General features: G+C 40.7%; 1 protein-coding gene across 1 annotated transcript in view; it reads right to left on the minus strand.

Annotated features, from left to right (window-relative positions):
- PDE1C (phosphodiesterase 1C) overlaps positions 1-18,548 on the minus strand; it is a 135,559-nt gene that overhangs the window by 86,920 nt on the left and 30,091 nt on the right. Inside the window, exon 5 of the mRNA XM_018565264.1 lies at positions 12,027-12,143. Coding sequence (XP_018420766.1) covers positions 12,027-12,143 — 117 coding nt within the window. The remainder of the gene's footprint in view (positions 1-12,026; positions 12,144-18,548) is intronic.

The following is an 18,548-nucleotide window of genomic DNA, read 5'->3' on the forward strand; positions in this document are numbered from 1 at the left end:
AGTGCCCCTGTGATGAAGCTAATTGGGTGCCCAACAACATTAACATTACCATTTTAGTATTGCCTCACCTAATTCCCCAAAGAGTTGGTTTAAAAAGCCTGCTTAGCATTGGATTCCATAGTACAGGGAAGAATTACTCACCAACCCCTAAAAGTTTGAGTAAATGACCTAAAACCAGTTTACAATTTCTTACTTAGGAGCCTAGGTCCTCATGGGAAGCACAAACAGCTGACTGGTGGAGCTCACAGCCATTTCTTTCCACTGAGTGAAGCATACAGGTGCCTGCTCCAACAGAGCCACCAACTTCTAGGCAAATTCTGGTGAGTCCATTGCAAACCACCACCTCCTGAAGAAGAGAAAGATGAAGATGATTGCGCGGAAGATCTGAAGATAGTTACATTGGCCATCAGATCTTATTGTTGGCACCCTATCAAGTGTTGAAAACCACTCTGAATGCTAAGAGGTGATGTACCATTATTAATGCCACAGTCTCAAAGTTGAGAGATACCAAAATGGTGCCCTTTAAAACCTGAAGAATAATTGGAGACTCTAGATCTAGGGAAGACATCTTCCTCGCAACTTACCAAAGTCACAGTAGAACCCTCCATCAGAGAAATACCTGAACCTAGATATTAAAGAGTCAAGCAACAGATTGGTGTACTCTAGAGGGTTTTGAACATTTCTGAAGAGGCTATAACCACTGAACACAGGTCTACTGATACCAGTGCATTAAGCCACATTATTCCTCTATTTCCCCATGCCATTAACTTTACCATGCTCCAATTATTCCTATTCAATTTCCCTAAAATCATGACCAGTTAACATGCCTGTATCACTATGCCTATATCACTGTATTACTGTCAGTACCCAATCTCTCCCAGTCAATATGCCCATAATTGCAACAATCTGTGTTATTGGTCATCAACATTCAATTTTCAATTAACATTTAGAGGGTTATTCAGTAAGCTGCCAAAGGCAGCCAAGTGAATAATGGAGCCAAAGAGAACTGAGCCGAACGACATTTCAGTTTGGTTCTGTATGGGTCTCAGGCAGTTCACTCACTGCCGTTCACCCCTATTCTCATAGGGGCCGAACGGCAGTGAGTGAATAGCCGAATGCCGCCAAGCATTCGGCTCGGCTATTCTGCTCGCTACCTCCAAGGTAGGGAGCAGAAAAAAAAGCAAAACAAAAAGAAAAAAAGTGTTAAAAAATATTTAAATAAAAGTAAAAAAAGAAAAAATAACCTGAGGACGCTGGTCTGTCATTTAACCAGTTGACATCCGCGGTGTTAAACCCCCTTCCCAAAGGCTCCGCCCAATTGTGTATATTTGGCCTGCATCTGTCAAAGTTCGTCGGGTTGGTGGGTGTCGGGTTTTATTTTTTAACTTCGCCGAGTCATCATCATCGTGGACAACGTTGGATGTCGTGATTGACCCTGGATTAGGTTGTTGGATCAATTTTGAAAAAAATACTTATCAAAATCCTTTGTTGTGTTTTTTTTATTTATTTTATTTTACTGGCAACATATGTCCCATTGAAGAACTAAAAGAAAAAAAAAAATATATATATATATAAAACCAAGTTGGGTGAGATGCAGAGAATTCCCAAGCTCATGGGTGCCTAGCACCAACAGATTCCACTCTGTCATCCAGCATGTGATTCCAAAAGGTGCCGCACTCCTCAATTGCTCAATTTGCTTTTATTTCACTGGAAAATGGTACATTAGCAAGAATAAAGATGAACACAGTTTCAGGAATCCCGGCCCTTCATCATGTACAACATAGTACATTGGGGTAGAGTTACTAAACAAAAAGGAGCTGTTCACCTTGCAAAATGAATGTTAGTATAGCTGTGATTAGTTTAAAATTTCCTATCATGGCCAAACATTCACTTTGCAAAGAAAACATACACTTTGCTAGGTTAAAAGCCTCTACTCCCTTAGTAAATCACCCTCAGTGTGTTAGAAAGGTAGAGGTATTGACCAGAGCAGTGGTTCTCAACCTGTGTAACCTCAGGACCCACATTTGTCCTTGGTCATCAAGTCGCGACCCAAGTCGCACTGCAATGGAATGCACAGCATTGGAGTACCAGGTGTTTGGGAGCAGGCGATCGGACTGTCGGGGTGGGAGGTGCATTTGGCGTGCCATTCAAATTAAAGGCAACGCAGCACACCTTCCACAACTGAACGGGCAATAGGTGAGTGATACACACTCCAGAAAAAAAAAATCAGATCCACCCAGTCGCCCTACCGTATGAGAACCTCAGAGTGGATCCTCATCTTGGGGTCATTTGTTGGCTACTGTGCTGTGATGGAGTTCCATCCATATGTGCATTGTTTGCACAGCTACCTTGCATGCCCTGTAGAGGTGCCAAGAGCCAGAATGTGACGTCAGTCCAGGCACCTCTACAGGGCACATGTGGAAGCTGTAAGGAATGCACATATGGATGGAGCTCCCTTATGGCCATACTCCCAGCCAAGTCCACCCCACCTTAAGCTGACACATAGAGCCAGGCAGCAATTTTTCAATAACTGCTCGGCGCGACAACTGACGCGACAACTGACAGTGCTGTGTTAGGGGGAGGCTGAGGAGTTTCTCACCTAAAAAAGTGGAAGTCACGTGGCGACCCACTGAACTTGGGGTCACAACCCAATTTTGGGTCACGACCCACCAGTTGAGAACCAAGGGACCAGAGTATAACTGGAGAAGCCAGTACAGAACTGGCAAAAGCTTATGTACAGGCTTACTGTAAGAAAATTGCTTCATTTGTTTTTTTTTATTTGGATGTATTTTAAACAAATGTATCATTTAGTAAGTGTTGATCCAAACAATATATGAAAGATTAAGTTACTTGTGTGACGGAGCCCCAAGTAGTGTGTATGGGTTATGAATAGAAAGAGAGGATGCCCTGATGTATATTAATGTTTTGTCTCTACATTTTTATCTAAAGCATTTCAGTGAATGATGTGGATAGTCTTTGTAAAATGTCACAAATAGCAAATTCAAAGAGCTGAAGACTTGTCAATTCACATTTGCGCAATGTGTTAAAAAGCTGCCGGCCATCATCTGATATGTCTTATTGTTGCACAGCTTAGCAATCCCGTCCTTAATATGAACTCCAAGTGACCAGATGGTAAAGTTATTTGCTGCTTATAATGAGGGCAAATCCAAGAATAAATCCCACAAGAAATGAGGACAAGAAGCACTTTTTTGTAAGTCACTAGAATTGATATCATTGTATTCTTAGAAGAATAATTTTGAATAAGTCTAGAAAAGGTTTACACGTAATAAATGTATAAGCTGAAAATTATGTAAATAAATGCTGATATTGTGAAACTGATCACAAAAATATACAATATTTATAATGAGATTATGGGTACTTATTGTGTTAAAAAGCTAAGCCCATGTCTATTAAGAAGATCAAGTGTAGGATTTATACTATCAAGCCACTATTGAGATTTGTGACAATGTGAAATAGAATATTGCAACAGAGTCACAGTGTAAAAGAAAGATCATAGAGAAATAGAAAGTACAGAATTATATCTTAGCTTCATAAGCAAGGCTGGATATATTGTATACCTCTTGCACCCAAGCCAACTGTCTTGTGCCACCCCAGGCCCCTCGCTATCGTTTGTATCACACTAAGAAGATCAGATGTCACAGATGTGCAACCTACACAGAGGATGGGGGCAGGGATAGGCTGAAAAATACAATTGACTCTCTCTACATCAGCATACCTAGTGTAGGGAAGTGTAGAGAAAACTGTCATCTGACTTTGCTAGCAGTTCAGTTCTAGGTGTATGGTCCAGGAATGGGTGAACTGAAAATACCCAGTATACTATCTTAGAAACAGGAATGCACAAACTGCACAGGGACAATACATTTTGAACCCAGTCAGAATTTACTGGCAGAATCCACCCCTGTTGACAGTCAGCAAACTATAAACCCTAACCCAGCATTAAACAAATGTAATATTGGCCCCAGAAATGAGAGTCACACATATCACTTTGTTTCAAAATATTAACAATCACTTATAAAGCCATTCACAACTCTGCCCCTGGATATATCTCAAACCTTGTCTCAAAATATCACCCTAACCATCCCCTCCGCTCCTCCCATGACCTCCTGCTTTCTAGCTCCCTTATCAACTCATCCCATACTCGCCTCCAGGACTTCTCTAGAGTCTCTCCCATATTTGCAAATATGCTCATCAAAATATGTTATTACAGTGTAATTTTTTTGTGGACTATGTAGTGTGCTGTGATTTTTTCGTATTGTGTTTGGAATATATATTTACTACTACAAGATAGCTATGTGAAAGTAACTAATTGAGAAAGCTTTAGGACATCCTGAGTTATCTTTGTCTCTCTTAAAGAGTTAACTGTTATGCTTTATGAGAGAGTTTGTTAGCTTCACTAAGGTCAACTAATGATAATTAATTCCCATAAAAACTAATGAGAAGAATATTTGAATAAAATGATCTGCAAATGATGTGTTGTTTAGTCCTACTGCATTTAAGTATAGTTATATATATATATGTGTATATATTTATTTTTTAAATTAACCATGAATAATTTCTTAGTTCAATATGTATCAGCTTGACTTAGCCTAACACTATAACTCACAACACATAACACATAAAGACACATACTCAGATGTTTATTTCCTGCAACAGGTACTGGAAAATTAATATCCACAGTCTGGTTACTAGAGGCATTGGGGTTAATTTACTAAACAGGAAAAGGCTGTTCACTTAGTAAAGTGAATATTCATTTTGCAAATTGAATGTTCACCGAGCTTGATAAATAAGAGCAATAAAGTGAAGCTGTGTTCACTTCTATCATCCAATCATATTTAAATTTTCCATGCACATGACTGGGTATTCAAAGTTTCCCCCCCTCCCCAACTGTTCTGACTCCTGAAACCCCAGAATTGTCCCAGGATAAAAAACAAACAAACTGGGTCCAGCAGATCCAGGATTTGGCTTTGGATCTATGCTGGCACTGTTGGACAGAGGAATTCCCTGGCCAAAAGTGCCAACTTAGTTCCAACAGAAGTAGGGCACAGAGTAACGCAATAGGGACACAGACTGTAATAAGAAAAACTGACAGGGTGTAACCCTTCCCCACTCTACCCAAAGACTAAATAAATGTTTTTCCTAGAGATACATAGTAAACTAGTGTTTTTCATAGTAAATAATTTGCAGGCACAGGATTAAACAAAACTCTAGTTATCCCTTAACCTGCATGGGGAGTTAATATTAACTTTAGAATATTTATTACAAATGTTCAATATCGGGTCCTGTATTCCCTTCAATTGCATTTTGAAAGTTAGTGTTAAATTAACCAAACTTAGTTGATGAACAAAATAATTTTTTTACGTCTACCTTTAACTAATGTTGTTCTCAGCAACGGCATAGTGTAACAGCATTTCATTATAACAATCCAGAATCTACCAAAACATAATATAATAAACTATAGTCTGCAGACATCACTTGCATTATAATGTATGGGAGGAGGTCAAGGCAACATGCAGGATGACTTATGCTGCTTCTACCTCTCCACAGAAAGCCTGGAAAGTAGTTTCCTGTAACAAAGGTGGGAGGGAGCCTGGGATCACATTCAACCTACTCAACAAAGTGTGGAGGAAGTGGGCCTCTGTGCAGCTGTAAAGGCAATATGTCAACCCCTATTTTATTGTAATGTACAGATTACATCTCAGTTCAACTCAAAAGAAAATGATACCAAAGCAATTCCTTGCAGTATCCCTTTTGCCATAAAGCAGCATTTGGTTTCCTCTCTGCTTAAGATGATTGAACCAAATTGGATGATTGTAGCAGTTACTGTATGGTTATTTGTACCATACATTTATTTAAATTAAAAAAAAAAGTGCATACATGGTTTTCTTTTTTTTTCCATTCACCATTGTTTATCAACTATTAACCACATTTTTCATATGTTTTTCACATGCAAACACATTGCAATATCCAAACACTTTACTCTAAAAATGGAAAGACCTACAAATAGAAGAGAAGGCAGACTGCTAAAAGAAATATAAACATGCTATAACACGTAAATCTTTAAAGAGATTTCATTATTCATTTTAATTCAATTTAGAATTTCTACAGTCCATTATAATTTCTGAACTCTGATTTCTGCCATGCAATTCACATCCAACTTGCTTTTTAACCAAGGTAGCATTTTCTTTGTTATAAAACATCTTTAAATCAGTGTTCCCCAACATTTGTCTTTTTTAAAGCCATTTTTGCAAACAAGAGGTTGTAAACCATACTAAGTACAATGAAAAATTGTTAAAATAAAATGTTAAATGATTTAACAAAAATAAATGAATGATCTAACTCTTGTTTGGCTTCATATGTGTAAAAGTCTATAATGCAGCAGGGGTGTAGAAAGACAAGTGCTGAACAACTACTGAAAGGCTGCAGTAAGCAATTTCCAAGGGGGCTAAGACCTCCAGCTGGTTTACAAAACATTGGTTGGAGATCACTGGTTTAAGTGCCATAAAAGACTTAACTATGTTTTGTTGTGTCTCCACACGTTACTGTAAGAAACTGCTGGTGTTGAGAGTTGCGCTGTCCAGGGTTCTGATCTGAACTACTGTAAAAGGGTTACATGGGTAGCCGGGTCATAAGAGCAGGCTACACAGATAGCCTCAATTAAGTAATTCAGGCTTTCAGAGACGGAGACTGGAAGAAGGTGGTTGATCAGTATTTCTTCTAGTCAAATGAAGGAATGGACATGTGCAGCTCTCCTACATAGTGTACAGCATCCAAACGGTACAATGTAGAGATGATGTAGATGTTTGAGGCCAAATTATTTGCAAAATGTGATGCCTTTTAATGAAACAAAATGCACAGATGAGGTTGCACACAGGTTATCAGAACCACATGGAATACCTGTAAACCATATGTGCAACTGCATCCATGCAATTATTGGTTTTGATCCAGTAAAAGGTATTACCTCTTGCAAGCAATTCCGCTTTATACAAAGGAAAAAACAAAAAGTGCTTAACAACTGTATAAAACGTGTTTTAATAACTTGCTCATGGAGCTTACAATCTAGTTGGACTGTCTGCATCCCTTAAACAAACAAAATAAAATAGTGTTATGTACAAATAAAGGGAGCCTTGCATTCCTAGCTACATCTACTATACAAGTACAAAATGAAAGTGCTGAATTCATCAGTTTTTTTTAAAGTTTTGAATGTTATTTTTTTTATTTCCTGTGGGAAGGCTTATGTATTCCTGCCCCTTTCTGCACAGCAGTCCTTACTGTGCAATTTATTTTATTAGCATTTACACTGGGAATATAACCACAGACTAATTTTCTTAGTAGCTCGTTGTTCTGTTACTGTAGTAATGCTTGGCTTATAAATGTTTTCAATGCATACATATTTATTGCATTTTTATATTCCTTATTTATAGTATTTTTTTTAACAACCGATATATGGGCTCTGCTTATATTCCTAACTATCGTTTACTCTACCCTCCCCCAACTGTCACAACGAAAATCTTTTATTAGTTTGTTGCTTTTCATTGACAGACATGATGTAACTTACAATTTACTTCAGAATACTTTAAAGATAGGGAATGCTGAAATCATAAGGAAATAATTTTAAATTCTTTTTAGGCTGCAAAAAAATGGTTTGGCCATTGTGTATTGTTTTCCGTGTGTAACTGTTTAATAATATGTGCTTTTTCTGTACATATTGTACATTCTAGAATGTATTCTATTCATTTTGCCTAAATAATCAATTACTATAGGGCTTATTAAAGACAGAGTGAAAGATAGCACTTAAAACAACTCTGTCAAAAAAAATGAAACTTAAAAAATCACCTATACCTGTAAAGAAAATAGTAAACACTTACCTCTTCCATGCTGCTGAACACTGCTTCGATGAAGAGGAATTGTCCACCAAAGTTTTTTCAGAAACCAATAATTTCAGGAGTGTCAATCACCTGCATCCCTTTGCTGTCCTTGGTGGTTCCTCCGACCCCTACTTCACTACAGGACATAGCAGCGATGTAGGGATCAGTGAGAGGGACCACTGAGTATATGACTTACTTCTATTTTTCCCACATGACAGTTCTGGTGCATAGTGATTGGCAGGTGAGGCACCCAGCACTTTTGCATGAGGGTGGGGAGAAAATCCTTCACCTTGTGTAAACAGCTTACACAGGGCTACTTCTCCTCACTCATATGGGCAAACAGAAAGACTTAGGGAAGGGAAGGTAAGCAGAAATTGCTCCAGGGGTGAGAACCTGTTGCTTTGCTATGTAAGATCAATATTTAAGACTAATAGATATCAATAACTAAAAGTCCATTATGATGAAGTAAAACATTATAACACCAATAACACAAACTTTCCAACTTGTTTGTAAATCAAAACAAATCCATCATATAACATATAGCAATATCTGTTATGGCCAAAGACAGACTTGTAAGAGTGCTAAATTGCATAAACTAGAACATGGTTAAATAATACAAAAGTACAATGGTGAATGCATACCATTTCCAGAGCTTTGAAATATTACAAGTGAACAAAAATGCCTAGTCTGTCAATGTTTATTTACAACATTTAAAAAAAAGGTATGTTAACACAGACGCAAGGCAGTATGTATGTTTCACATGTTTCATCTTTGTGGGCGTCTTTTAATTGGGATTTCTGCCTTTTTCAGATCGTCTATGGTGCAGAATATTGATTGATAGGTGTGAACATTACGTCACATCTGGTACTCACATGATAAATTCCTGGCATATGCCAACCACCAATTTTGCCATTGTTTTGCCCATTCTGTATTTTTCTTTACTGCTTCAAACTTGGCAGCCAGTTATATTACAGCAGTTTCTTTTGTATTTGCTACTGTATATGATTTACACTTTCTTAATTCTGTGTCTGTGCTGCTTATCTCCAGAGGGCCTTTTGGGAGCTGTGGGATGTGTCTCTTCGGCATAAGGCAGCCAAGCAAGGAAACTAATTGCTTTGAAGATTTAAGAAAAATCTAAGAAAGGGTTAACAAACTATACTTTTAACATCTCTGGATCCATTTTAATATATTTTACAACTGCCTGGTAATATCATCCAATTAAGTCTGACCACTGTTGGGTGATCTGTTCTAGCAGCTTTGCTCATCTGTTCTGGATGTCATGTAAATTTGACCCTACAAAGGAAAAGTCACCGGATGGACAGATTGACAGTTCTTTCACATATGGACTTGTTAAGTAGCTAGAAAAAAGCTAACTCTCTCTGATAGAGCTGGTAAACCTTACCTCCTAGACAGTTCGTAAAACAACAAGCTGTAATATGAACCCCATATGCTCCGAACTTTACATTGAGTGGTGGATAAACTTTATAATTATATTATAAGCAGCAATAATTATACATACAGTACCTAAATAAAAGTCACTAAAGAAAAAAAATAAACACGAGGGGCATAGGACATGTAAACTGTAAAGCAAGGTATTATATAAAAACATGCATTAAGTTACTACAATTTTAATGAGGCCAGACAATAGCAAATATCACTGAGGGAAATTAATCAAAGTTGAGTGTACCACTAATATGAAGAGAAACACAGAGCAGGCAAATGGTGTATGTTCTGTACAAATCAATGCATAGATGCCATTCTTAATATGTAATTATATTATTTAATATACCATTGTCTGTATGAGGTGCTGTTTTAGCTTTGCCCAACTATTGAGCTAGATTTACCTTGCTCATACACATCTACAATGCCAGAAATTTAGATAATAGCCCAATGAACATATTATTTTACTACTGTTAATATGTTTTTCATATCTGACAAACTGCTGATGCCTACCAATTAGTATGTTTATTTTTGTGGCATAAAGGTGGAAGACACTTTTATCCCCACTAAATAGACAAAGGGATCTGCCACAACGTAAAATAAATTTACATGGCAGGATTTCCTACCCTTACAATCATTGATCCTTTTATCTAACTGTAAATGCAGTAATCAGATTTGACAATATGCAAACAACAAGACAAAAAGTGAAAACCTATTTTTTTGCTGGAATCTTTCAGAACAGTGCACCCGCGAGATGGACTTATCTGGCTGAACAGGAACACAACTTTTACAAATAATAGGACACTCCTACATACATCCATTTGTAATAAAAAGAAAAAACATCTAATATACTGCTTTAAACATGCTAATACAGGATGAACACAAGTCTGTGTGCTGGAATGTCTATCTTCATCTTTCTCCAGGTATCTCAAAGACAGTACATCTGATAGATGACCACTGCTTGTGTTTGGCTTGTTTCAAAAGAAAGCCAATACAGTGCCCACCACTTTTCACTGCTGCGCTAAGTCAGAACAGCTAAGGGCTGGTGCAGACTTGGGCAATCCATTATTTCAATGGACTTATATCCACGCGGCAATCGCTGACAATTTTCCTTTTTTCGCAACATGCACCGCGCAGTATTTTTAGCTGCAATTATGTGCAATTGCACGGGCAGAATCGCAGTGGGAAACCACACAATCTGCCTGGCACATTAAAAAAGAATGGTGCCGCCAGTGCAATCAATGGTGGTGACTGCGCAGCCATATTCACGGTTTTGTGTGCGATTGCTGTGCGGTCATGGATCTCCCAGGAGTGAACCTGGCCTAAAAAATCTGCATGATGTGTAATAATACAAATAGTAAACAAATAAAAGGCGATGATTCCCACAACTAGCTACTTATAGCAGAAGGGGTCTTGAATGTTATTCATGAAGTAAAAAAAATACATCAGTTCTATCAGTGACTATTATGAGATGTAGTTCTTCAAAATATATCTCTTCAAACATTAAATGACAAGAGAAATCCAAAGAGTAAATTATCAAAATTGGCCCTTAACTTTGGGTTACTCTGTATTATGATATGGAAGGTCTCGAAAAAGCAAGTAGAAACATCTTTATTTCCTGTGGTGTTTTGTACATTGCTCAAGTATACCAACACAGTAAAAGAATCATTACATCTTAAACCCATTCAGAATCAGAGATCATTAAATCCTGGATGCCCAAAACAAATTTAGAATCTTTAGTATACATCATTTAGCGTGATAATTAATTATATCACTACTTTGCCTCCTAAATACTCTTTACTATTTTTAATATAAGGTTTTATGTGGTAAACTGTTTTACAGTAAACAACATACTTTTTGTAATATAAGCTGGCTAAGGGGTAAAGGAATGTTTTTTTACACATAAAAGCCTTTGAAAATTTGATTTAAACGCTGTAATAATTTCAAACAGTGTACCTCTTTTTCTGTACACAGCGAGTGCACAGGGAGAGAGATGGGCACAGTACCCTGTGCTGACTGGATATGTTTGTTTGTAAGCAAACTTCTAGCAATCACAATAATTGGCTGTTGTTGGGATCACATAGGCTACACTGGACTGGTTCCTGGTTCTTATATTGAGAAACTGGTTGTTATATTGTTAACTACACTGACTGGTTGCTGGTTGTTATATTGAGAACTGCAGCTTGTAAGTGACTTAGCTCACAGCTGCAACATAGATTGATTTTTTCTGTCAAAGAATGTTAATCTACAGATTACAGTAAACTATTGTATAAGGATTAAATGAAGGTTTTACCTGCTAGTGTGTTCCACCTGAAGTGTGGTATAAATTTGAAATGTGACACTGTAGCCCTGACCAACAGTGTAGGGCTGGATGTGTTTGTAGGTGAGGGAAAGAGAGAGAGCATGCGTGTCTGTGTGTGGGTCTGTGTGTGTGTATGACCCATTTAACATGTGACAGTACATCACTTAAATAAGGTTATTATTGTACTTTATAAAATAATTGTGTGCAAGACACCCGGAAATAAATATTTTCACAAGATCCATTATGTTGAATACAGTTACTAAAATCTAAGCAATGCATATCAAACACATACAATGTAGATGTACTTTTATTTCTACATTTGTATTCTGGCGACATAGATAATTCACATTAAAACACAACATGGATTCAAAAACAAAATAACTTGTTACGCTACTCACCTTGAAGCGGTTGATCAAATCATAACGTGTAAGTAATTCATAAAAGATGAATTTAAGTGCATGATCGCCACTAGCATCATTTAGTGCAAATACATCAAAGGTCCACTTGTCAACATTCTGCAGGAAAGAGACATGCATTTGAAAATTATATCATGTGAACAAATAAACGTTTTCATTGCATTAAAGCTTTCCTGTTACAGTCTTGCAGTTGCTCAAATGCAAAGGGTTAAAAAAAGTATAACAAATATTGTTGCACAGTATAAGTCTAGCAAAAACATAACAAAAAAAATAAGTAAAAGATACTAACACCTTCCAGCCTGCTTGCTTAGGAGGCAGTGAAGTCACTTTGCCTCACCAATGCCTCCTGGGAAATCTGAAGATTCAAAAGCTTGCAAGAATACAACCCTGCACAGTGTTCTTGTATGTCTACACCTAGCAATTTAAGATTGGAGGGTGGGTGGCTACTTTTAGATTGTTAGTCATATTTAGGATAAAGGTCCACCTCATGCCATTGAATATAAGTTATGATTGTAGTCAATGAATACCAAATTGTAGTAACCATCAGTGATGCCGTGTCTACGCTTCAAATGTTCATGTGTTCTCAACCTCCATGTCAGTGGGACATACATTATGGCCTAAAGAAAATTCACAAGTTGCTTAAAAACAATGTGTTGTAAATGTGATAATCCTAGAGGGAATCCACTTGGGTCTGCAGGACACCTCCACTGGGGGCCTATGCAGCAAGCCTCTACTTAGACCCTAGGGGGGGGGGGTCTGTGACAGCTGTCACTGTTTGTTTTTGTTTGGAAACATGGTAGAAATTAGGCACAATACTGTTTGAATGCTAAGCCCATAGAAAGGTGCAGTGGCTTGCCTAGGGAGAGCTGTTCCTCCTCATGTTGGACTGTTAGAGCAACTTTATATGCCAGTTGCCAAGCTATAGTACATCTGTGTTGTGCTGCGCCAAGGACGAGGAGGCCGTCCAGTCGGGCGCCGAGTTCCAAAGAGGTCAGGCAGTGCCAGGTAAGAGGACTGTGCTGGCAGAGCCCAGCATAGGTTCTGCACAGCCCACCAAAGAGTTTCAGGTGTGCTGTGCAATACCCTTTGGTGGGCTCTGCAGGATCTGTAGGGGGCTCTGCAGTCTGCAAAGCCCACCACAGATCCTGCACAACCCCCCTGAGATCCTGCAGGCTGCAGGGTTTCAGGGGTCTCTGCAGGATCTGTGGGTGGCTTTGTCGGGTCTCAGGAGGGCTTTGCAAGATCCATAGGGGGCTCTGCAGCCTGCAACCCCCCCACACAGATCCTGCAGAGCCCCCTGACATCCTGCAAGATCTGTGGGGGGCTTTGCCACGTCTCAGGGGGCTTTGCAGGATCAATTGTGGGCTTTGCAGGATCCATAGGGGGCTCTGCATCCAGCAAAGCCCCCCACAGATCCTGCAGAGCCCCCCTGAGATCCTGCAGGGCCTCAGGGGGTATCTGCAGGATCTGTGGGGGGCTTTGCTGGATGCAGAGCCCCCTATGGATCTTGCAAAGCCCTCCTGAGACCCGACAAAGCCCCCCACCGATCCTGCAGAGACCCCTGAAACCCTGCAGCCTGCAGGATCTCAGGGGGGCTCTGCAGGATCTGTAGGGGGCTCTGCAGTCTGCAAAGCCCACCACAGATCCTGCAGAGACCCCTGAAACCCTGCAGCCTGCAGGATCTCAGGGGGGCTCTGCAGGATCTGTAGGGGGCTCTGCAGTCTGCAAAGCCCACCACAGATCCTGCACAACCCCCCTGAGATCCTGCAGGCTGCAGGGTTTCAGGGGTCTCTGCAGGATCTGTGGGTGGCTTTGTCGGGTCTCAGGAGGGCTTTGCAAGATCCATAGGGGGCTCTGCAGCCTGCAACCCCCCCACACAGATCCTGCAGAGCCCCCTGACATCCTGCAAGATCTGTGGGGGGCTTTGCCACGTCTCAGGGGGCTTTGCAGGATCAATTGTGGGCTTTGCAGGATCCATAGGGGGCTCTGCATCCAGCAAAGCCCCCCACAGATCCTGCAGAGCCCCCCTGAGATCCTGCAGGGCCTCAGGGGGTATCTGCAGGATCTGTGGGGGGCTTTGCTGGGTCTCAAGGGGGCTGTGCAGGATCTGTGAAGGGCTCAGCCGGATTTCAGGGGGGCTTCGCAGGATCTGTGAAGGGCTCTGCAGGGTCTATGGTGGGCTCTGCAGGGTCTCAGGTGGGCTTAGCAGCTGAAGACCCTGCAGAGCCCACCAGAGATCCTTCACAGCCCACCACAGATCCTGTAGAGCCCACCACAGACCCTGCAGAGCCCATCTGAGACCACAGCCGGGTGGGATCAATTTAGTGTGTGGGGAGGGGTGAGTTTTGTCTTGCCTAGGGCAGCCCCCAACCAGAATACACCACTGCTTGTGTTTGGCTTGTTTCAAAAGAAAGCCAATACAGTGCCCACCACTTTTCACTGCTGCGCTAAGTCAGAACAGCTAAGGGCTGGTGCAGACTTGGGCAATCCATTATTTCAATGGACTTATATCCACGCGGCAATCGCTGACAATTTTCCTTTTTTCGCAACATGCACCGCGCAGTATTTTTAGCTGCAATTATGTGCAATTGCACGGGCAGAATCGCAGTGGGAAACTGCACAATCTGCCTGGCACATTAAAAAAGAATGGCACTGCCAGTGCAATCAATGGTGGTGTACGATTCCGTGACTGCGCAGCCATATTCACGGTTTTGTGTGCAATTGCCGTGCGGTCATGGATCTCCCAGGAGTGAACCTGGCCTAAAAAATCTGCATGATGTGTAATAATACAAATAGTAAACAAATAAAAGGCGATGATTCCCACAACTAGCTACTTATAGCAGAAGGGGTCTTGAATGTTATTCATGAAGTAAAAAAAATACATCAGTTCTATCAGTGACTATTATGAGATGTAGTTCTTCAAAATATATCTCTTCAACCATTAAATGACAAGAGAAATCCAAAGAGTAAATTATTAAAATTGGCTCTTAACTTTGGGTTACTCTGTGTATTATGATATGGAAGGTCTCGAAAAAGCAAGTAGAAACATCTTTATTTCCTGTGGTGTTTTGTACATTGCTCAAGTATACCAACACAGTAAAAGAATCATTACATCTTAAACCCATTCAGAATCAGAGATCATTAAATCCTGGATGCCCAAAACAAATTTAGAATCTTTAGTATACATCATTTAGCGTGATAATTAATTATATCACTACTTTGCCTCCTAAATACTCTTTACTATTGTGAGCAGTGAGCATTTTGAGGACTTGAAGATTTAGGATGGGATATAGTCAATTGATTAAGTGTGCCACTTGACATCAACCCCTTTGGGATTTTAGACCTAGGTTGTAGGGACTCATATATCATGCTTAGGAAAAAGTATGTCAGTCAAGCATATAGGAATTAAGTATTATATACTTGATTGATAGCATTGATGGTCAATAGAGAACTTTAAATGTGTAACAGTTAAATGTCCCTCTGAAGAAAGGGATGCTGCTCCCTGAAATGTGCCAGGAATTAAAATGTTCTCTCTTGTAGTAAATGAAGGAATGTTTTGCTTATAACAAAATAGATGGAAATGTAGCACTGCTGGGTTGTTGTACTCTTAGTTGAGACTTTTTAGCTATGTCATACTGAACAAAATGTTGTATTTTTACAAAATTTGTCTATGGTGAAAAGTTGTGCCAATCAAAAATCTATTATATTATATATATCGTTTATATCCTAGGATCTTATACCCTTTAAAAAGACCAGTTGATGCTGAGTAGAGAGGTGATCTACTAAGCAAAAATGTCTTAGCTTAAAAAATTAAGGAAGAACTCTAGGAATTTAAAAACACTTACCCTTTGCAGTGGGGCTACCCCCTCACTGCAAGGATTAAATGCTTGTTTTGCCTACGGGGCCCAAGTAAAGCAGATATACTTATCTGATCCTCGTTCTCACTGCGCTGTTAGACCGGTCCCCGCAGCATTCCCTGGGCTTTGGTGGTCTAAGGACAGCTGACATCTAATGCAGGTCCATTCACTTGAATTAGATGTGAGGATGCTGAAGGACACTTGACAGCCAGAGTGGAGGGGGAGAGAGGTGAGCACTGAATGCTTCAGGAATGAGAATCAGGTGAGTATATGTGCTTTATTTGAGCCCCCTAGACAAACAAGCGCTTAACCCTTGCAATGTGGGGATAGTTTTTTACATTCCTGGAGTTCTTTTTTAAGGTTAAAAGTAAATTCCCTCCATTTCTGCCCCATCTTCCTAGGCAACTTGTAGCCAGAGCACTGGCCTCTCTTAGGGTAATGGCTATGCTGGCAACTCTCCCTTGATTTAGGTCTCGTTCACACCTAGGCGTATTGCGTTTTTTTACCGCGATTCGCTGTAAAAAAGTTGCGCGACCGTCGCACGTTTCCGAAGGCTACTTGGCTGTATCCCAATGGAAACGCGCAACAAAACGGCCCAAAGTAGTACATGTACCTTTTCAGGCGTGGGCCGTTTTGTAGCGCGTTAGGGACGGGTGGAAATACGCCAAGGTGGGAACGAGACCATTGAATACAATGGGATTTATATTTTTGAGCGTTTTGTAGAGAGTTCATCGAGCGTAGAACTCGCTACAAAACGTTCAGGTGTGAACGAGGGCTTAGGCATACTGTATGTTAAAGGAGAACTATGGGGTTAAGGCTTTTCCCCATAGTTCTCCTTAAGGTAACGGGAGGACACAAACTAGCGTCCTCCCGTCACCCTAGGCTCAGTATACCGCGAGCTGTAGCTCGCGGTATACTGAGACTCCGCAGTGTACCGCGAGCTGCTGCTCACGGTATACTGAGACGCCGCAGCTGAAGCGGATCCTGACAATTATGCCGGGATCCGCCCAGCGGCATGACTGACAGCTGGCTCTGCCTATCTAGAGGCCAAGCCAGCTGTACCCGCCCCCTCCCCCGTCCGTTCTGCCAGTCAGCGCTGGCGGATCGGAGCGGGAAGGGGGGAATCCAGCGCTTCCCCTGTCACGGCAGGAAGCCGTGACAGGATCAAGAGGTGAGCGAACGCCGGTATGTGTTCGCTCACCTCCCGATCTACTGAGCCGACCTGTGACAGTCTCATTGTCACAGGTCAGCTAGAACTATGAGGTGAGTGGAAAGCACTCACCTTATAGTTCTCCTTTAAGATTAACAACAGCATTGACAATGTTGACACTGCCAGGTGCCAGAGGCTGTTTGGTGGGTCCTATCAAAATTTTGCTTCTGGTGGGTCCTATCAAAATTTTGATCTGTAGTTATGCTCCTGACCACAGACACTGTAAGTATGGCTTTACAGAAAGCGTTATCTTCCTGACTGCTTTGGGGTTATGCTATGTGCTAGTTTACATGCAAATAATGCTTAGCAAATATCATTAACATTGATTAATTTTAAGGTCAGTGGGATCAGGTTGTTTGTGCCTTGTGCATGTAAATGTAGAACTGAGTTGTTTTCTATGTGTTTGAAAACGTTTTTCAGCAGTTGAAGTCAAACCAGCCCATACTTAGACTCTCTTAAACTATGTAGCCAGCTGTGTCAGTATTTTTCTGCTCATCTGTTTTAAACTGGTTGCTGGCCATGAATTGGGGGTCTGATGAACAAATTATTACAGCATCAGTACTGGCTGTATAGTTAACAAACAGTGCAGAAATAATACAGCAAAATATGCTCAATCAATGCAACAGTGACCTAGTGACCTTATATTGTATAGTTAGAAGCTGCATATTTAAATAAAAGATTATGTATTCTCAAACTGTAGTATATTATATTTCCCTTTCCTTATACAATCTTTCCTCTTAGCTCCCACCATCCTGTATGGTAAAAACTAAGGGGTCTATTCACTAAGCTGCGGTAGGCAGCCGAGTGACTAACCGACCCAAAGCGAAGTGAGCCGAACGCTGTTTGGCTATTTACTTTAGGCTGGTACGGCTGATTCCAGCCGTATATCGGCTGAAATCAGCCGTACATCGGATGGCTTCAGCTGGCTTCGGGTCGGCCGAACATCCTCAGCATGTTTGGCCGACCCGAAGTGCAGAAGGAGTTCGACTCAGTCAATCCAACAGGCTACTCGCTGCTGTTCGGCCTATTTTCATAGATGCCGAACAGCAGTGAGTGAATAGCAGAATGCCGCTGAGCGGCATTCGGCTCGGCTGTTCTGCTTGATACCTCTGTAGTACCGAGCAGAATAGAAAAACAGTTTAAAAAGTAGTAAAAAATAAAATAGAAAACGATTTGGTGGAGCTATTGGCCGGGCGGTTCTGCTGCCTACAGAATAAAAAAAAAATCACCATAGGAATGCATAGATAGATTCATATTGGCTATTTCTCTTTGCAATAGCCAATAGCAAACTAGCTATTGCACCTGCCCTCTGCTGCTGTCAATCACCAGAGGGGGACCTGATGGGGAACTGCAGGTCCCCCTCTGCTGATTGACAGCAGCAGTGGGTGGGTGCAATAGCTAGTTTGCTATTGGCTATTGCAAATTGAAATAGCCAAT

Source organism: Nanorana parkeri, unplaced genomic scaffold, assembly GCF_000935625.1.
Source record: "Nanorana parkeri isolate BGI_ZX_2015 unplaced genomic scaffold, ASM93562v1 scaffold826, whole genome shotgun sequence".
In the NCBI taxonomy this organism is placed as follows: domain Eukaryota; kingdom Metazoa; phylum Chordata; class Amphibia; order Anura; family Dicroglossidae; genus Nanorana; species Nanorana parkeri.